This window comes from Heterocephalus glaber, unplaced genomic scaffold (genome assembly GCF_053883595.1).
Source record: "Heterocephalus glaber isolate CG9 unplaced genomic scaffold, H.glaber_assembly_v1.0 deba00001813, whole genome shotgun sequence".
NCBI lineage: Eukaryota > Metazoa > Chordata > Mammalia > Rodentia > Bathyergidae > Heterocephalus > Heterocephalus glaber.
In genome coordinates, this window is record NW_028258484.1 from 3,633,407 (window position 1) to 3,654,578 (window position 21,172).

Consider the following 21,172-nt stretch of genomic DNA (forward strand, 5'->3'; position numbering starts at 1 on the left):
AAATCAAGAGTTTCCCTGCAAGTACCATCTACAGATTTCCACTTGGATCTCACTGGCTCTTCTGAGAACTAGGTCTCATGGCCCACCCTGGCTACAGTGGAGGCTGGGAGATTGAGTAGTGTGCTTTTCAGCCTGTTAAGTAGAAGAAATCAAGGGAGAAGGGCATTGAACATAGCTTTTGAGTAACTTGTTCGTGGTATCTGCCCTTCCATTTCTGACCTTCCTGAAGAGGTTCAAGTTTTTATTCTCACCCCTCTCCAGGCCTGTGCATTACTTTGAATGTTGTGTTACAGACTGAGAATCTGGCCCAGAATCCACCTTTGGAGTAATCCAGAAAGTGGCTGTCAAGTGCCTGCCAGTTGCTCCGTGTAATGGCACGTCCCTGGAGGATGTAGCTGCATGGTCCTTACCCAAGATCCTCAGCATGGAAAAGTTATCTCTGCTCTCCTTCTGAGAGCTGGTGACATAAGGCATTTCCTGCTCATCTGATTAGGACAGTTTTTCAAGTTGCCTGCCACCCTAAAAAGGTCTTAAAACTGAGCCAGATCCATGCCAGCCTGCTAAACCACAGCTGTGAATGTCCTGTCAGCATCACTCTGGAAGGAGCTCCTACCTAGTCTTACTGCAGCTTGGACCTGCACATCTGTGGGCCCCACATGCTTCAGCTCTCAGCAGGAAGGCAGCTGCAGAGCCTGCACCTGAGTCGACCACAATTTAAATACCTTCACTAAACTAAGCTGACATTGGCTCTGGGAAGCCTTCAAAGTTGGCAGCTCCTTATGTGTGCCCATATGCCAGGGCGGGATCTGGAAGACCACAGGCTAGAAGTGTTTACCTTGATAAGATGTTGGCTGCCATTCCTGTAGGCCATCTTTACCTCCTCCCTCTGCTGTGAAGCTGGACCCATCTAGTGGTCAAGTACCCAGCTCTGGCCAGGACCGCCCTGGTCATTGCCATACAGGGGGCTCTGCGCTTGTTAGTTGGGTGTTACAGACTTGGGGGACAAGGGTTTAGAGCTGGAAGAAAGCTCAGAGGTCACCCGTGATGACAATCCCATTTTATACCTGAGGGACCTGGGGCCCAAAGAGGACAGAGTACTTGCTCAAAGCCTCAGAGCTAAACCACAAGTGCTGGCCCTATCTACAGAATTCCCAGTGCTGTCCTCCTGCACTATCCTGAGGATCACACAGCAGGGAACCATCATTTGGCTTTCAGTAGTTCCTCTTTAGAAATGCCAGGACCGCTCCAGCAGTCAGTCCTTCTCACTGCAGTGCTTACACAAGCTGGCTCTCCTGGTGGGTGGGCTGGTGTCCAGTGGCTGCTGCCCCTCCAGCCATGTACTACATGCTTGCTGGGGAGATGGGGCAGGAGCAGTGCTGGGACCTGCTTTGTACTGGTGCTTTCCTGCATGCAGCCAGTCCCCTCCTGACTCCCCTCCCTGCACTGCTCCTGCATATGCAGCAAAGGAGAGAGCTGGGCGGCTGGCCGGCCCCTCTGAGGTGACTCTTGGTGGTTTCCAGAAGTGACTGCACCTTTAGTGGATGAGAGAGCCCCTGGCAAGCAGGCTGCCGCCCAGCCCCACATGGAGATCCCAGAAGGAACCACAGGTGAGGGCAGCCCCCAGAGATCACAGGGCAGTGATGGCCCCAGTGAGGGGTGCACATTGGGTCACCCTTATTTCCAAGTGAGATAGGAACATGGGTGACACTGGCTTCTGGGAATCCTGGGTTGTTGGGAGTTGGGGGCCTTGGTGCCTACCTGCTTCCTGCCAGCCTCTCAGGGGACTTAGGGCTTTCTGGATTCCTTCTAGATCCTCCTCCCCTTGCCTCAGTCAGGGAATCAGCTCCAGAGAGTTCTCTGCAGGGTTTTCTTAGGCAGGCTGTGACAGATCCATGCTTCCTGCACATCTGAGGTCAGCCCACCCTCCTGCTCAGACTCTGCCCAGTGGCAGGTTACCCTAGAGGGGTAGTTTCCCCCTAGGAGCACCCAAGCACGAAGCGGGATCCAGACAACTGTGTCACACTTTGGGGAGTCTTAATGGGGTAGTCCTGGTGGAGTTCAGGAATGTGACTTTGCATCCATTTCTAGGACATGTTGCCTTTCAAACCTCTTTCTAGAACAGGCGTGTGAGTCTGCTGCTAACACAGATGATGACAGGCCACCAACAGAAATAGTACTGGGATGGGGCTACCCAGTCACTCAAGAGCTACCCTGAACCAGATCCTAGGAAAGGGCCAGCATGGCCTGAAGCCTCTGGGGTCATTCCCTTCAGGCCCTCTTTCTTTGGCCTATACCACTGGGGAAATGGAGAGTGCATTTCTGCAAGAAATGCAGAAGCTGGGTGTGGTGGCACATGCAAGCTACTCAGGAGACTGAGGTGGGATCATCACTTGACTCCATAAATTTGAGACCAGCTTGGGCAAAATAGCAAGAGTCCATCCAAAAACAAAAAAGATAGGGGGAGGAAGGACAGCGGGAGAAATGCAGAAGGTCTCTGTACAGGATTCACCATCAGTGGAGAGCAGGGAAGTGCCCGGGCAGGGGTTTTTCTTCCCTTCCAGAAGGTGTGCTCTCTGTGACTGTACGGGAAGCCTGCAGCTGTCTCTCAGGGCTCCTGCATTGAGAACGCCCATTGCAGGGCGAGCAGTAACACCCTTGCTCCTTCAAAGTGCAGTTCTGCCTTGCAAGATGATCAGCAGTGAGGTCTTCTGAGATGGGTGAGGGCCATGTTCGAGTTTCTGAAGCCTGAAAGGGCCTCAGCCTTGAGTGTGAAGGACCTTTGAAGGCCATGGAACAACTTACAGCATGACATTACAGGTGATTCAATTCTGTCTCCTGCTGGCCCTTCACAGTTTGAGTGGGAGTTTGTCCTCTGACTAAGGGTGAAACTTCCAGCCATTTCTTGATTTTTCCATTGCTCCTGGGTAATCAAAAACACCTTGTTCTCCATATTTGAAAAACAGTCTATAAATGTTGATCAGAAAGGCCAGTCCCATGTGGCAGTCATTCTGAGGAGCAGCACCTTCTTCTGGGCTGGTGTGGGCAAGTGGGTAAGACGCGATGGTGTGAGCTGCTTCTCACCCCTGCAGGTGTTTGGAGGTAACTTCTTCTCTCAGAGGGCCCTGTTTGAGTTCTTCCAGACTCTTCTTCCCCCACCCCATCTCCTGTTCCCCGAAGATCCTCTGTGCTACGTTTCAGCACACGTGTCCTCTCTCCTCTGCCCCTGGGGTCTGAAGATCCAGCTCCAGCCTCACTCTGCTGAGAGTGGCTGTCCTGCCAGTGGCCTGTAGGATGTGACCTAACATGCTCACATGACTGTCTCTAATGTGCCTACATCAGGTCTGCAGGGAACACTGGCAAGCAAACTGGGTACACAACCTTCTGGCAGGGCCAGCTCGTCTCCTGCCCTGTGGGGCTCCCAGTGGGGCCCTGACATCAGCCCACCACATTCTGAGCCAGAGGGTCCACATGCCACATATCTGCATGTGATTGGTGCCTAGAAAGACTTCCCTGGGACTGAGATGGGAGATGGCCATGCAGCCACCCGCAACCCTTGAAGCTACTCTGTCCAAGAAAGTAATTCTCAAAAATTCTCTCCCCTTCTTTCTCCTTCACGTCCTCAGGGTAGCAGGAGGTTTTAGAGTCAGTAAGCATTTCCCTAACTCTGTGGACTTTAGTTTAGCCCCTTGCTGTAGCACATCCATCTGTAGAATCCTGGTATTCCTGTGAAACCCACCTGTGGATACCACTGGGGCTGCAGTTCGCCTGTGAGTCCTGCCATGAAAATCCTCCCAGGGAGAGGAGAGAATGTTAATGATGTGATGCCATCTCCATGCACTCTCTCCCTTGGGTTTTCTGAGTGCCCCTACCCCCGGTCAGAGGCATCAGCAGACTCCAATTTCTGCCTCAAACCAGGGCAAGAATGTCAAATCTCTGCATTGGTGCAGGAAGGCAAATCCGCTTGTCTGTGCCATGGTCATGATGGTGTCCCAGAATGCCCTTTCTTGTGCCCACTGTCTCAAAAACTCCGTGGCCATTTAGCTGGACTTACTGAGACCTTCTTCCATTTCCATAACCTTGTCGGAAACTCAGACCAACTCCACAACTGGAGCTGAGATTCCTGGACTGTTGGACCAATGCTTGCCCATTGTTGCATGGCATGATAAGGAGCCATCACCATCAGACCTCATGAGCAGCACAGTGTGGGTTCCAGGGGACTCAGAGGGTGTTTGTACTGATGACCTGGTGGATGCAGAGCTCCTGAGCCCATTCCCACCCCACTGGAGCTGCCCTGGCACCACCAACAGCTGGGTACTTAGGAGGCCACCACTTGGCTGCCCAGAAACTCAGAGAATCTTTTCCCTGTTGCACTCTCCGAGGCAGCCATGACGGGCAGCAGTGGTGACTGGACATGTCAGCTTCAGTGCAGAGACTGAGCTGCTGGGTCTCTCTACCCCACCTCAGGCAGGCTGGTCATTCAGGGCAGTGAGGGCAGTGTGTACCAACTGCCTTATACACGCCGCCTCTGGACAATTGTCTGTAATGTCCTAACTTCTCCTGTTCCAGGATGAATACTTACTGATTTTGGTCCTGTTGATGTGATCAGGGACTTTTCTCAGTTTTCTTTGTTTGAGGTGACTGGGGTTCTCTGAACAGGAGCCTAAGACCCCTCCCCCCAAAAAACCCTGACTCACAGGGATTTCCAGCCTTCTTCAGCAAGGCAGTTCTTGCTCCATGTGTGCCATGAAGGGGGTTTGGTGGGAAGAAACTTAACAGCTTTGGGACACCTACCTTACACAGGCATTATGCTGAGCCCCTTTACCAAATTCCTTTTTTTTTTTTTTGGTACTGGGGATCGAACTTGGGTCCTTGCGCTTGCGCAGCAGGCAACAAAACCACTGAGCTAAATCCCCAGCCCCACCAAATTCTTATACTATGCTTGCCGTCCTCCTGCAAGATGAATGAGCCTCATCTCCTTGGGGTTACAGATGAGTAGATGGGTGGTCGGGGAGATCAAGTGAGTGGTGGCATCTGGGTGTACCCCCTGCTGTTCCTAGTCCGTCCTGAACTCCTGCCCTCTGGGTGACCTGGGTGGCATTGCTGCCACTGGGACATGGCTCCCGGCCCAACTCATGGTAAGTGCCGTTCCCACCTCCCTACCCTGTGATCTTGGTAGAGCAAGGTGGAGGAGCAAGGTGGGCCCTTGTTGGAGAAGCTCTTTCCTCCTAGGCCACACTTAGGGCCAAGGCATGTGGGTGTTGTGGATTTTGTTTAGAGAAATTTGCTATCACTGTCCCAGGCTGTCTGAGGGCCTGCCTTTCTGTAGGTTTTAGGAAAGATATCAACAGATGTGGAAAGCTTGGGATCCAACAAAGAGTAACTATCTTTGCTTTTGTCTTCTCCCTGTTGTTGTTTACACCAGCTGAAGAAGCAGGCATTGGAGACACCCCAAACCTAGAAGACCAAGCTGCTGGACATGTGACTCAAGGTCAGTGGCCCAAATTTCCTCCACAATTTGGGGGTTGTGAGGAGGGGGATGGAAGCACTCGGGCTCCACCCTAAAAAAGCCTGGACCTGCACCCTAATCCCTGCATCCAGGAGATCTGGGTTGCTGGTTCTTGTCAAAGGTGGGCTCCTCAAATGTGGAAAGAGCCTGTCAGGTTTTTTTATGATACCATTTCTTTTTTCTTTCTTTCTTTCTTTCTTTCTTTCTTTCTTTCTTTCTTTCTTTCTTTTTTTGGTACTGGGGATTGAACTCAGGATCTTGCACTTTGGGAGGCAGGCAGTGGCACCCCTGAGCTAAATCCCCAGCTATGATACCATTTCTGAGTCTTTCCTGGGGCACAGTATCCTGAAGGAAGCTGGCTTCATTCAGCTTGGGAACTGAGGACAAATGTTCAATCAAAATGCAAATTTGCATCATGGGTGGCTCTGACCTATCCAGGAGTGCAGCCTTCAAACCTTACTATAATTTTCTTCTTAGGAACTAAACTGCTGTGTTCAAGAAAAGTAGCTTTCTATAATCATTTATTTAATCTATAATCATTTTAATATAAACATTTTAAGAACTTGATTTAAAAATCCTAGAGAATCTTAGAAAGTGAAGACTTCTAATATAGATAAAACATGGGCTGGGTTTGTTTTCTATTGTTTTCTGGCTAACTTCTACTGTATAATATGGAAGTTTCTAGATTGCAGAAGATCTGGGAAGATACTGTTCTTTTCTCCAAAAAGTCATAGGGAGTTTATCCATTGTTTAGCATCACCAGCAGTGCTGTCTGGCTTCAAGGCATTCTGCTGCAGAGGGCATGAGGCCTCACTGCCCATTCTGGCCCCTAGGGGACAGTGTGCTCGCAGCTGCATACCCAGACACTTGTCTTCTTTCCTTCCCTGATTCCATCCAGATCTTCTTTTCCAAATTCCTGAAATCTTTTCTTTTTTTTTTTGGTACCGAAGATCCTTGTGCTTGCGAGGCAGGCACAGGCACCACTGAGCCAACCCCCCAGCCCGAGTTCCTGAAATCTTTAGGGTATAGATTTGGTTAGAAGAGAGCTGGGAAGTTTATGGGTTATTCTTTTGGGACCAGGTGGGATGTTCACAGAGATGAAAGTTGAAAAAATAAATGGTGCCAGGCTGGGGAAGTAGCTTAGTGGTACAGTGCTTCCCTATTATGTGGAGTCCTGGGTTCAATCCCCAGTACTACAAAAGTAATTAATTAATTAAGGGTGATTACTGGGAGAAACTAAAGAGCATAACTCACCTGTCCTTAATATACAGATACTATAAAGGGGGATTCACATGAATGACCCAGAAAAAATGAGTGTCCCCTTAATCAACTGAACTGGTGGGCAGCATGTTGTGTGATCAGACAGAGAAGGGGTACCCTGAGCCATTTGTTGCCACAGTGGCCCTGCCTATGAGCCAAGCATGCCACCATACACCTATAATCCTAGCTACTTGGAGGCTTGAGGGAGGAGGATCTCATATTCAAGGCCAGCCACTGTCTCAAAATTTTATAAAGGCAGGAGTAGGGGGGTAGGGCTATAGTTCAGTGACAGAGCACTTGCCTAGTGGGCACAAGGCTCTGGGCTTGATCTCCAGCACTAAAAAAGTGCAAAAGACAGAGGGGGAAAGGAAAGGGAACCTTGCTGCACCCCAGCCAAGTCCCACCAAAGGCCAGAACCTTCAGGAGATTTAAATCCCCTTGAAAGAGGGAAAGGCTTCTGTAGCCCAGAGGATTGTGCACAAGAAGGCCATAGAGATACTGGTGTACTCCCTGGCCAGCAAGAGCTCATCAGTAGATGGAGGGATAACATCCACACCAGAAGGGGCCTTGGAAGTCACCAGGTCCAGCCCTCCCTGCTTTTATAGATGAGAAAACTGAGGACTAGATAAGAAAACCCAAAGTCCCTCAGCAAGTTGTTGGCAGATAGAGCAAGAGAAGTTTCGCTGCAAACAAACAAAACCAGTGGAATGAGCCCAGAGCCACATCTGCCTCTGTTAGATGGGCTTATGATGTGTTTAAGTGTCCTTTTCTCAGTACTGAGATGGAACTCAGGACCTTGGGCTTGCAAGGCAGGTGCAGCACCAGTAAGCTAAATCCCTGGCCCTTAGGTATCCTTTTCTGATGGCAAGAATGATGTCCCTCTCTTAAACAATTACTGCACCCTTGCTAACCTTTTGCCACTGCTGCCTCTTCAAACCCAGAAGAGATGAGAGTTCCAGGTGAGCAGAGGGAGGCCCCCAAGAGGCCCCTGGCAAAGGAGCTTGGTGTTCAAGTCCAGCCTAGACACAGCAGAGAAGTTTCTAGGGTCTCAGTGCTGGTTCTGGGTGAAAAACAGTCAGAAGCTCCTGTTCTGGAAGTTGCTCATCCTCCTCTGCGGCCTCCCCTACCGGGAGGCCCTCAGAAACCAACCCAGGAATGGGTACCAGAGCATGGGGACCAAGCCAACAAGGCTCTAGTCATCTCACAGCCCTCCTTCCCTGGACATCTCTACACGGAGCCGGAGAGGGTAAAGGGTGTCCAGGAAAGCTTGCTCAGGGCACCAGGGTGCCATGGAGGTAAAGCCTCAGATCCGGGGATCCTGGGTCTCACCCTCCCGCACGTGCCCCACATGCCTAGGGCTCCCTTCCTGCCCAAAGGCCCCACAGAAGCCACACAGCAGCCTTTAGAGAAAGGACCCAACGACCTGGATAGAAGCCACCAAGGCTCTGAACTGCTGAAGCACCAGCTTTTGGGAGACCAGGACTGGAAGGGGCCCCCTCTGAAGGGGACCCAGGGCAAAGAAAGGCTGGGGGGTGACAAGGAGGTGGATGAAGATCGTGACATTGATGAATCATCACCCCAAGACTCACCTCCTTCCCAGGCCTCCCCAGCACCCAGCGGGCCACTCCCCCATGCTGCCTCCAGAGAAGCTGCTGGCATCCCTGGTTTCCCAGCCAAGGGTGCCATCCCGCTCCCTGTCAATTTCCTCTCCAAAGTTTCCACAGAGACCCTGGCCTCACCACCTGACAGGCCTGGCACAGGGCCCATGGTGGATGGGCATGGGGCTGTTCCCGAGTTCACATTCCACGTGGAAATAAAAGCTAATGTGCAGAAGGAGCGGGCATGTTCAGAGCCGGATTTGGAAGGGGCCATACTTCCGAGGGCCCGAAGAGAAGAGCAAGAGGCCTTGGGCTCTTCTGTGGAAGCCACAAAGGAGGCTGACCTTCCTGAGCCATCTGAGAAGCAGCCTGCAGCTGGTCTGCCGGGGAGATCTGTCAGCCGGGTCCCTCAACTCAAAGGTCTGTGTTTGAGCTCCCTCGCTCATCCCCTGGCGCCTTCCTGTGTCATCCAGGCTGCAGGCACTGCCATTGAGCTTCTGGCCCTCCCTGGCTCCTGCCTCCTGCAAGGTTCTAGGACAGCTACTAAATCAGCCACCTGGGCCGCCGCCACTCCCCTTCCTCAGCCCCCTGCCACGAGGCTCCGGTAGCACGTGCTCCTCTCACTCTTGCCCACTGTTTTGCATGTCACCAACACTCCCGCCCGGTGCTTTAGCCCTGTTCGATTGTCCACCCACTTGGTGTTTCAACCATGGTCCATCATCCCGCAGGAGGTTGGTCAGCACACTTCACAGAGGAGATAACAACTGACCCTCATATTCATGGTCTAGAACCCTCTAGACACTTTTAAGTAGGCAAAGTTAGTTCCACTTTGCAGATGAGGAAACTGAGGCTCAGAGAGGTAAAGTAATTTCCTGAAGGTCACCTATAGGAAGTGACGGAGCCAGGTTCAGAATCCAGGTAGGTCTGCTCTGAAAGACACTCTTCCCACACCCCACCTCCTAACAAAGATCCAGAGGCCAAGTGCCTGTCTCCTGCTGCTCTTGTCAGCAGACAGCTTGTCACATTTGGCAGGCAACACCCACAGAGCAACTGGAGGTAGCCAAGGGCCCACAAGGTGCCTTTGGTGCAGCAGCCCTGCCCACACCCTGCCCTGCCTTGTGGCAGGAGAGAAAATGAGCAGAAACATGATCTTCCTTGTCCAAAGTGCCCCCTCCTCCATGGGCAGAGACTCTGGGTGCTGTCATCACAGGGGTCTCAGCTCCACCCCACCTGGAGCACAGTCATAGCAGCCCTTCAGGTTTATGTTCTAGGGGAAGCTGCATAGGTTTAGAATTTTCGAATACTTCTCATTTTAGAATTATTTGCAGGAGCTGGACAGGGAGGTACACACCTGTAATCCTAGAACTCTGGGACCCTGAGGTGGGAGAAGCAGCGAGTCTGAGTCTACTCGGGGCAATTTAGTGACTTAGTGAGATCCTGTCTCAAAATAGAAAGGGCTGGGGATGTAACAGTGCAAAAAGTCCCTAGGTTCAATTTCTAATACCAAAAAACGTATTTGCCAAACCCAGAGATCAGTGCCACTTAATCTAATAGTCATAAACATCTGTTAAGTTTTGATTGGATTCCACTTCTAGAGACAACTTTGAAATATTGTAGATGAAGGAACCTGTATTTTAAATTTAAGTCAGAAAAAAAGTCCTGTGTCCTCTTTTAAATTCCAAGCAGTAGAGGACAAATGACTGTGATTTGACAGTTTTTCACAGGTTTCCTAAAGTGATATTTGATTGAATCCTGGTCCATCACAGGTCAGTAGGTGTATATGAGGATGGGAGAGATGGCTCCATGATCTGATGAGTTTGGAAAAAACAGGCTAAGCAAAGTTAAACAGGCTTTGCCGCTGCAGGATTTATCGGGGCCATTAATATGCTAATGTATGTTGTGACCCTTTGGGAAAGATACATAGTATGAATTTCCCAAATTTATTTTATCTCACCTGGTCACATCTCCTGGAGAGGGCTTGTTGAGTCCTACCCTGATTTGGGAAATCCTCATCTCAAGGATGCTCTTGTGACACGAATGATGACCAAAGGGAGGAACTTGCGAGCCAGATCCACTTGGAGCTTCTCTTCCTGGGGACCACATTAGTCTAGGAATCTGTTTAAGCAATCTCTCCAGGTGATTCTGCCACACAGTAAAGTTGGAAAACCCCTGGGCTAGAAAGCAGTGCTTGTCTCTCGACCAATCCAGAGACCCCATTGTCCTCGGGGCAGAGGGCATATGATTCTGAAACCAAAGAAGAAAATCAATGATCAGTGTTCACTGGAGGGCATGAGTGAAAGGTGAGGCTGCACTGATGAGAAGGCTGACTTCAGTAGGCCACGGTGCAGTTCCTAAACACCAGCTGTCAGTGGCTGGTCCCAAAATCCTGATGTTGTCTGGAGGATACTTGATGGTAATTCATTGGTAGCTGATTTGGAGAAGAAAAGAAGGATTAGCCTCCCTAGAGGCCCATTGGTAATGGGAAGACCCACGGGGCTGGGTCAGGGTGGGATGGGCTTATCTGAAAGCAGCAGGACTTGTAACTAAGGTCCCCATTAGTAAAGGGCAGGCTCTGGGGGTGCAACCAGCCTTGAGGGGGCAAAGACATCACCCTGGCTCACCTATTCTCATAGCAGATGACTGAGAGTAGGGGGTAGTGTGGTCAGCATAGATGGCCAGCAGGGTGGACACTGGACTTACTACAAACTGAGAGCCTATGGCAGGGGAATCGGTGGTGGCTCCTGTCGGACATCGAGGCTCCAGAAGGTAAGTGAGAACCACATAGGAAACCAAGCCAGGCCTCCTGGCAAGAGTGTGGATAACCATCCACCCTGATTATGGGCTCCTGCAGGGGCCCAGAGCCTGGCTGAGCTGCTCCCCACAGTCTTGAGGCTTTTGAGCACTCCCCAGGACTGGATTTGGCTCTGGCAGGGACAGGAAGGGAGCTGTGGGTGCGAGCCCACATTACCTTCCCTCAATAGCCCTGTGGCCACTTGTGCCTCTAACCGCATCCTCTGCATCCCCTCTGCATGTCCCCACCCTCACCCACCCTGCTGCCCCTCTCTCAGTGTTGCTCCAACCAATGGCTGCAGTGTGCTGTTTTGGTACTAACAAAATGAGAGCTAGCAGACTGGAGGGAAGAGAAACTCAGTTGGGTTTCCTCCTTCAAACCCAACTAAACTGACACGTATCTCTGATCCAATCCTGAACTATTTCTGGCTCTTCTCATGAACTGTGAAAATAAGGTGTAACATATTTCTCATTTTATATTTTATCAGCTCGCATGATCAGTAAAGGCAAAGACGGAACTGGAAATGATGACAAAAAAGCAAAGGTAAGTTGACAATACCATGAAACTCTGCTGCTTGACAAGTTTACCAAGAGGCTGTGCTTTGTGTCTGAGTTTGTTCCCATATAATGTGGTGAGTGCTTGTCACTAGAGCATAACTGGCATTTAAAGTGCATTGTATGTTTCTGCATGCTTTTCAAAAGTCCAGAATTCATCAATTTTTATTCCAGGGCAGGGCAGTCAGCGAGTTAATGAATTTATGCTCCTAATTCCCATAGCCTCTGCATAATTTAATGAATGTATGTTTACATTTTCTGCAAAAAGGTTTCAATTTTGCACATCTCATGCTTGCCACTATGGATCTAGGCTCAGTGTGCACTCGCATGCGCGCATATGCGCACCACACACACACATTTAACATATGTAGAAAAACATAACAGGAGGCTGAGAGAGCAAGGAAGCACTCTCCAGCCGCAGAAGAGAGGAATGAAGATTTCTGCCCAGAAGGAAACACAAATGAGGTTCCCTGCTTCCGGGCAGGGAAATGCATGGCCAGGGGAGGGACAGCAGAAACAAAGACCTGGAAGCAGAAATCTGAAGAGGGTACGGCTTGGTTACTGCAGAACCCCGTGTGGAGCTGACATGGGTTGGGAGGAAATGGAGGAGGGAAATTTGACCCACATCTTACATGTAGTGTGGAGAAGTTGGGTTAGCATAGGAGATGCCATCTTGTGGTCTTGCCAAAGCTACGATTTGGGGTAAGCCGCAGTCAGGCTTCAGCAGCCAACCTTGGAGACAAAAGGAAGCAACCTGCTCGCCATAAACCTAACATACTGCCAGTCTCTTTGCCTTTCATTTCAGCTACATTTTCCTTTTTTAGTAACTTTATATTTTCTAAAATGCTCCCCAAACTGCACAGTGGTGGGGGTTTTTTTGTACCGGGGATCGAATTCGGGACCTTGCACTTTCAACCTTGTCAAGAAAGAGACCCCAAGGAAGGGGGCATGAGTGAGAGGGAAAGGGATACAGGCTGGCAGGAACTGATATGATTACCCAGGGCAGCCACTGCCGGGAGCAGCTCAACTTTAGAGCCACCTTCTGGACCTGGAGACCCTTGTAGAGCTCTACTACTGATTACAATCCAGATGTTCCAGACAGCATTTATTGATTTGTTACTGGGGATGGAACCAGGGCCTGTGCATGCTACATACACACCCTACTTCTGACATACTTCCCTAGCCTCCCTGGCAGCCTTTAGATTAGATATTCTGTATTCCTCTAAAATAGGTCTTATCTAGGGCTGTGGTGGGATTTTCCCAGAAAACCACCACTGTGGGGTAGGGGCTATAGCTCAGTGGTGCCACTGGCTGCCACTTAGGCAGGGAATCCAAAGGCAGTAAGAAACACACCAGAGAAGCCCAGTAAAGTTTCTGATCAGGACCCTGCTCTGTAGCTCTGGCCCCCACCCGAGAGCACCCCTAGATTCAGCCTCTCCGATTGTATTCCCATAGTGTGGCTCCACACCCTCCTCCACTAGGGACAAGGCTTCTTAGTCTCCAGAGACAGTTAGGACAAACTGTGGGTATCAGCCTCCATCCATCAAGTACCCATTCATGTTCAAGGGGGCAGCTCCCTCTCAGAGGTTGTCTGGCTCCACAGGCACTTCTCCTTCGAGCACCCACCATACCAGGTTTAATATGTAAATATGTGGAACATGTTCAGGAGTTAACTTTGGTCAGTTTGGGATTTACCTGATAGCGTTTAGTTTTATTTGGAACTTGAATCAGAAAGTGTGTGTGTGTGTGTGTGTGTGTGTGTGTGTGTGTGTGTGTGGCCTCAGTGGTATCAGACGGAATCTATGAGCACCCCATCATTTCCACAAGATCTGAGCAGAAAATAGGCACCTCTGATATGTTGGTTCCCATGACATGTTAGGAACCTGTTCTTAAGAAACAACCTAAGACTCCTGTACCCTGATGATCTCCGTTGACTTAATGAGGGTGAAGCACCTTTAACCAGTGTTCTCCAGAGTGGGACAAGAAGATCCAATGGCTGGAGAATGAACATACTAGAACTTCTATCCATGTTTCATCTTCTCTTTTCAAAGTTCTGTCAAGTGCTCACATTAGCAGCACATATACTAAAATATATCAAAGTTCCGTTGTAATGTGTGCCATACATTGGCACTGTGGAATGTGTATGTAGCTGATAGGTAATTCCGTAAGGGAACATGGTGGTTTTCCTTCCTTACTGATCAGAAGGGCTCATGAGGGCACCTGACCATGCCATGTGCAATCACTGCTCAGAACTATGACCTGCCTGCTTTATGTTTAGTTACTGTCTTTTCTCGAGTTTGTTTTCCCTCCCCCATGTGCTGACTTTTATTTTGATTTTATTTATTTTTATGTTTAAGACATCCACACCTTCCTGTGCTAAAACCCTGAGAAATAGGCCTTGCCTTAGCCCCACACACCCCACTCCTGGTAGCTCAGACCCTTTGATCAAACCCTCCAGCCCTGCCGTGTGCCCCGAGCCAACTTCCTCTCCTAAACACGTCCCTCCTGTCACACCCCGAACTGGCAGTTCTAGAGCAAAGGAGATAAAATTCAAGGTAAGGAAACCACCTTTGACAAGAACCAGGCTGCTCTGAAGTGGTGTTCAGATGGGTTTCCTTAGCTGCAGAGACCTTTCTTTGACGAAGAAGGGCTATGCATACTAAAGTTCTGATTGAGAAGGGAAAGGAGGCTTGGAGCTGTACTTTCCCCTCCAAGCAGCAGCCCCTGAGACGCCTGGTGGATTCTGGTTTGAAAGTTGCCTCTTAGCTGGAAGTGGTTGCACATGCCTATAATCCCAGCTACCTGGGAAGCTGAGGCAGGAGGACTGCAAATTTGCTGGGCAACTTGGTGATTTAGAGAGATCTTGTCTCAAAACAATTATTTTTAAAGGGCTGGGAATGAAGCTCATTGTGAAGGCCCTGGCTTCAATCCCTAGTACTGCAAGGAAGTACCAGGAAGGAAGGAAGGAAGGAAGGAAGGAAGGAAGCCAGCCATTTCTCTGACTGGGTTCTTTTGCCCTTCCTGTGTCCTCATTTGGTTCCACAGCATTGGCCTGCAGCACACCTGTCCCCAAGCTGCCCCCTCCTGAGCCATCTTATGGTCTGTGGTTCATGTCAGTTTCTTTTTGGAGTTCATGTTACATCTGACGGTCATCAGCTGGGGAACCAAACCCATAACTGCCTGTGATCAGCAGACTGTGCTTGTGCCAGCTCTCGCTCCCAACCTTTCATCAATGTTGACTCACCAAGGACTCTTGGAGGTTGCTAAGAACTTAAGGGTTACTGAAAACTGAGGGTGGTCTGGGAGAAAATGTTTAGCATTCTTGTTCAGGTTCAGTGGAAGGTCAGGTTCAACAAACAGTGTCTCCGTGGACCCCTGGTGAAATCAGCCACTTACTATTGGTCAGATACATCCATAATTAGAGTCAAAAAATGGGTATAGTTTCCCATTGTCCTGTCCTTTAACCAGACACAGAGTGGATGATGACCCTGATGGTTGCTACGCTACGAGCCCTGTTGTCTTCTGATAAAACATGTTAGCACAACCAGTGCTGATGACTAATGCAAACAGTTCCCCTGAGAGGAATTAGTAAATAGGGTTCTTGGCAAAGGGATGGAGTAGTGGGACTGAATGCCCAGCAAACCCTTGAGATTGTAGATGTGTTTTGCATTCAGTGGGCAAAAGGTTACCCTTGTCTTCACCTCCTTGAGTCAAGGTGGTAGAATGAGGTTGACTTTGACTCATTGACAGTCATCATTCCCAATGGTGAAAACCACTTTACCCTGATTTGGTTTACAGGGGGCTGATGGCAAAACTGGAACCAAGACCACTACACCCCGAGGAGCAGCCCCTCCAGGTCAGAAAGGCGCTGCCAACGCCACCAGAATTCCAGCCAAAACCACACCTACCCCAAAGACATCGCCTAGCACTGGTAAGAAGAATGTTCCCTTGAGGCCTAGTCAGTGTAAGCTCCCGGAAGATACAGACCCAATTGCCACTGACAGTAATGCCTGGCAGCTGATCAGTGCTTTTGTAGTTTACTAAGCAAATGAATGTTCATTTTCTTCTCAGTCCCTTTGGAACTTTTCTCCTTGTGTGTGTGTGGAGGGGTAGTTGAGACAAGGTCCCACTATGTAGTCCAGGCTGGCCTTGAACTTGTGGTGATCCTGCCTCAGCTCTTGCTCCCACTCTTTCACCAGTGTTTATCTCCCAATCAGTGTTGAGTACCCAGCTGGGCTTCTGTCCAGCCGTTTCAGGTCCATGGTGCCATTAGGAGTAGTGGAGCTCTTTGGGTGCCCTGGGGACCTGTTCATAGCTGTGGTGGTTTGGCCTTGGGTGGCCACAGAGCCTGCCTTGGTAGCTGTGTGATCTTGATGAGTGTGGAATGTGGTGCCTGCCAAGACACCGCTCCGTAAGAGCTGTTGCTTTTGTGTTTTTGCTTAGTGTGTCTTTACCTGGTGTTTTTCTCTGTATGAGAGAAAAACACTTATAATCAAGGGGAAATTAGTGGAATTTTGGGTTGATTTGTAAATGATTTTGATCGTGATGCTGCTCGTTTAACATTATGCCAGCTGACTAGAGACAAGGGCACGCCTTGGTCTGGGATCTCACTGCCACCAGGCAGCTGCCTGCTGCTGGACTGAGCCTCCCCGGGGTGCTGGACCTTGTTTCCTGCTCCTGCAAACTGCCTTCCACTCCCTGGCTCCCTTTCCTGTGCTGGCCTGGATGCTGCCACATGAAGAACTCATTAGTTAATCCTGATTATAATGAGGTTGTCTGTGGGTTTCTCTTTTTAAGCTTCCAAGCAAGTGCAGAGAAAACTACCCCCTGCAGGGACAAAATCCAAGAGAGGTAATTCTGGGCCTGCTTCCCTGGGCAGGCAGACCCCCTTGGTGTATGCACCATCCCCAGCATTGTTTGCAGGGCTGGGGGACCTGCTGAGCCCATGTAGGTTGTACATGGAGTTGAGTGTGGAGCAGTTCACCCCCTGCTTCTCTTCTCCATGTGGTTTGTGCAGATGCATCTGTCTGGGGGACTGCCAAACCCCATGTTCTCATCTGCTTTAGGGCAAGGAGCATGTGTCTCGAATTGTTTGGTGTGGTGGAAATTTGGGTTGTCCCTAACCGAGGTCGCAGTGGGAAATCCTCACTGGCATTTACTAGGTAGAGGAGTTTTGATTTTTTGATTCTGTACTAGGGAACAAACCCAGGGCCTCATAAATGCTTGACAGGTGTTTCACCACTGAGCTACATGCCCAACTCCTGGTGTTTTTGTTCTGTTTTTTGAGATGGGGTCTCATTGTGTTGCTGAGGCTAGTCTTGAACTCATAGGCTCAAGTGATGCCCCTGCCTCAGCCTACCAAGTAGCTACATCCCCAGCCCTGTATCCTTCTGTGGAAAAGGAAAGGCATCCCCTGTCCTGTTGCCATGGAGCTTGCCTGCCTTAGAGGCATCTAAGGCAAGGAAACCCAAACTCTAAACACTGCAGCTCTTACTCCACTTCACAAGAGCAGCCGCTGATTGGCTGATTGGCCATTCTGGGCAGCAGGGAAGAGTGTTTGTTAAGTGGCTTCCTTCTCAGGTGGATGGGTGGGAGAGGAGTGAGGAAAACTAGTCTGGCAGCCCCACCCCTATACATCCTACTCTGTCAGATCTGGGTGGGGCCCAGAAATCTGCATGTTACTAGTCCCACTTTCTCCTCAAAGCCTCTGGATACTTGCCTCCTTCCCCTCAAAAAAGAATAAGAAAGCTCTGGATATTCTGATTTAGGGGTTTGTGGGGCCCACTTTGAGAACTGCTAGACCATGAGGCAGAAAGAATAGTAAACCTGAACTGTAACAGGGCCTGAGAAGGGTAGTCACAGCCTCATGTTTGGGGGAAAAGGATGCCAGAGAAGGGCAGGACTGAGTCTGTGGAGAAAGAGAGGCCTAATGCTTTTCTGGTGTTAGGAAAGGTTCGTGGGGGAGGGCACTGTGGGGGAGGTAACAGAGGCTGGGCTCCTCCACGTGTGCCCCAAGCCAGCTTTGTGGCCTGCAGAGCTGGGCAGACAGATGGGCGTGGGTATGACTTCCTGGAGGCTGGGTTCCACTGAGGAGCCCTGGACCTGCCAGACAGCTTCCAGTCCACCCAGAGGGTAAATGGTCAAGTGAGTCCAGGCTGAAGGGCAGCAGCTGGGCCCTGCCATTGTATTGCCCTTGCTTGAGGTAAAGGCGATGCAGAAGTGAGTTTTTCCAAGCATGTCTATACACAGCACTGCCCGGAGTCTCCCTCACAGCAAGTGGATAGTCACTTGCGTTTTAGGCTGAGCTCAGAGAGGGGAAGTGCTTGCCGGAGACCATAGAGCTAGTTGGAGCCCATCTCTTGACCTTAGGACAATGGGAGGAGGAATTGGGTATTGGGGTACTGATGGTCTCTGCGGCTTCCCTGGGAAATAAATGGGTGTCACTGTCCCTAAGTGACAAGGGAGGCAGGAGGTAATGCTTCTCCAAAAATAGTTTCCAGTGCTTCACTCTGCTGCTTCACTGAATTCTCAACCTTGTTCCTACCCAGTCCCCATGTGCCTGCTCTCATCCTGAGCTGGCAGTGGGCCCCAGACAGCCGTGCCCAGGGCTTTTGCTGACTGCTGCCCCCTGGCCTCACTACCTTCCTTCTCCTCAGGTGAATCAGCAAAATCTGGGGATCGCAGTGGCTACAGCAGTCCTGGCTCCCCAGGAACCCCTGGCAGCCGCTCCCGCACCCCATCCCTGCCAACCCCACCCACCCGGGAGCCCAAGAAGGTAGCAGTGGTCCGCACTCCACCCAAGTCACCATCCTCCACCAAGAGCCGCTTGCAGACTGCCCCTGTGCCCATGCCAGACCTGAAGAACGTCAAGTCCAAGATCGGCTCTACCGAGAACCTGAAGCACCAGCCGGGAGGTGGGAAGGTAAGGGCATGCAGATGGCTGCATAGGATGGTGTCCCTACCCCCCATGCGCACCGCTGGCTCCCGTCCCTCCCCGAGCACCCAGTCTCTACCCGGCTTCTGCTAGAGTCACCACCAAGCGTGTATCCCCTGCCCAGGGAAGAGAACATAGCAGTCCTTTCCTTTCTCACCTCAGCTTCTGCCAACTAGATGGAGGTTACGTGGCCAAGGGCTCCACTATGGGGCCCACTTCCCCTGTAGGTGGCATCTGGCCCAGGTTAGGTTTCTCTTACTCCTCAGTTCTGGGGAAATTCAGGGGTTCTATTTGGAACAGCTGATTCTTCTGGGGGCTCAAGTCTCTGGATGTCCTAACAGTGGAGAAATGAGTTCCAAGGACATGAGGTGGAGGGAGACAGGGACTGGCTGATCCCTTCCTCCTCTGTCCCTGTTGCCTCCAGTGTTCTTTTTAGGGCTGACCTTGGTTAAACAACAGAACTTCATTCCCCGCAGTTCTGGAGGCTACAAGCCTACAGTGAAGGGTGCGGGTGGGACTGCTTTCTCTGGAGGCCTCTCCTCGATGACAGACATTGCCTTCCTCTGGGCGAGCCTGCAGCTCTTTGCTTCCTGATCTCCTCAGGAAGACACCAGCCCTATTGATTTAGGACCACCCTAATGACCTCATGTCAACTGAGTCACCTTTTTAAAGGCCCTGTCTTCAAACACAGTGGCACCTTGATTCACAAATGCTTTTTTTGCGAACAATTTGGTCCACAAACAGAAGCATTTGGCAAAATTTTGGTTTTGTTTGAAAACTCTGCATTGGGTGATAAACATTAACGTGGCCATCTTTTCCAGAAGCATGGAATGAATTAAGTTCATGAACTGAGGTATCACTCCACAGTCACATTCTGAGGTTTTATGGGTTGGGACCATAATATAAGCAGAAGCACAGTTAAGCCCAGAAGGCTCCTCCCTACCTTGCACTGGAAGGGGGATAGAGGAAGGAGAAGATGATTCATGGAGGATCATGGTTCTGCTGCGGAGACCACTATAGGGTGGCCTGGGGTGCTCACTGGGCTGAGGTAGGGGCAGAGGGAGTGTCACAGATCCCTGGGCCAGTGCTTCACCTCTAGAGACAGCTCGAGTCCCCAAGGTAGACATTCTTCCCCACTGCTGACAGCTGTTTGTCACTCTTGGCAAGGCCTGGCCATCGGCTGAGGTAGCCATTGCCCTGACCTGAAGACCTACACTTTGCTTCCTGCAGAGCATGGGGCTTCCATTGGCCTTTCAGTCCGCAGTGCCCGGAAGGCTCCTGCCCGTGGGGAGGCCAGGCAGCCTCTGCAGGTCAGGGGGCCGGCAGATCTCTGTCCCGCCTCCAGGAGGCTGGTTGTGGGGCATTGCAGTGCCAAGTCTCATCGGTATCTCTTAGGTCTTTGGATCAACAGCTTGGTCCTGGGCCTGTGCTAACTACACACACACACACACACACACACACACACACACACACACACACACAGTTTTCCAAACCCCCCTCTGGAAGATGCTTCCCTCCTGTGCCCAGGCCAGCTGCTCAGGGGCATTGGCTTAAAGTTGACCACTCTGTGAAACTCTAGGAGAAGGGGAGCCCAGGGAGTAAGCTGGCATGCTGGGGATGGTTTCCCACCGGGCATCTGCAGCCCTCAGCCTTGCAGTCGCCTGTGTGTGCCCAGTTTTCATAGCACATGGGGACTGTCTGCCCTCATTTTGGAAAGGAAAAACCAAACTCTATGGCAAGTTCACCACTGAGCAGACTGTGCAGCTGTGACTGGTGGAGTCATGGTGACTTATGCTGTGGCAACAGGGAAGCAGTGACCTTCAGCTCCTCCCAGCTACACGGCTCTTCCCTGCGTGATGAAGGATACCCATCACCACCCCATCAACCTTGTGTTATGTGGGACCCCCTGCTGGTGATGGTGGGGATGTGGAGCTGCTTGCTCTCTGATAAAAGAGGACAGTTGGGTACATGGAGGATGTGGGTACAGATCGTGTGTCCACTCGGCCAGCAGCTTTCAAGAGCCTCCATGCACCAGGCCCTGCGTAGAGCACCCTCTAGGCAAGAAAAGAATGGATGGCAGCTCACACCTAGCTGTGAGGACACTGCACAGCTTCCTGGGGACATGGGGGAGGTGAAGAATGAGCCTTTCTGTTAATTAAGGTCTCCTGCCCAATGGCAAAAATCCTGGCTACAGGTTCTGCTTCTCCCTGCTTAGGCTTGTGTGTGGTTTTTAAAAGAAAATGTTCCCTGGGACCCCCTCATGGCTGGGTCACCCCAGTGAAGTAACTCCCGGGTTACCACCATCCTCTGTCCTTCACGAAAACCAGGGAGACTGACAACCACCTTGGTGCCTCTACCTTGGCTCTGTCATCTCCAGGCTTCCAGTCTTCTTTCACTTCTCAAAAATAATCTCTGGAGTCTCCATGCTGAGACCCCAGTGACCCTCACTCCCTGGGGTGCCAGGCCTTGATGCTCTGCCGAGGACCCACTGGTGCCCTGACTGGCTGCTCCTGCCCTGTGCTTAGCACC

The 21,172-nt window shown here is 50.8% G+C and overlaps 1 protein-coding gene across 30 annotated transcripts in view; it reads left to right on the top strand.

Moving 5' to 3' along the window:
* The window catches only part of Mapt (microtubule associated protein tau), a 99,437-nt gene that overhangs the window by 59,816 nt on the left and 18,449 nt on the right, over positions 1 to 21,172 (top strand). For 9 of the 30 annotated variants that reach the window (XM_087203875.1, XM_087203870.1, XM_087203876.1 and 6 more), the window contains 4 exons: positions 5,423 to 5,488; positions 11,643 to 11,698; positions 15,508 to 15,640; positions 18,366 to 18,631. In XM_087203875.1, the coding sequence (XP_087060001.1) occupies positions 5,423 to 5,488; positions 11,643 to 11,698; positions 15,508 to 15,640; positions 18,366 to 18,631 (521 nt within the window). Of the gene's footprint in view, positions 1 to 1,520; positions 1,608 to 5,422; positions 5,489 to 7,707; positions 8,785 to 11,642; positions 11,699 to 15,507; positions 15,641 to 18,365; positions 18,632 to 21,172 lie in introns of all 30 variants that reach the window. The other 21 variants (XM_087203868.1, XM_087203872.1, XM_087203869.1 and 18 more) reach the window with 4 other exon arrangements.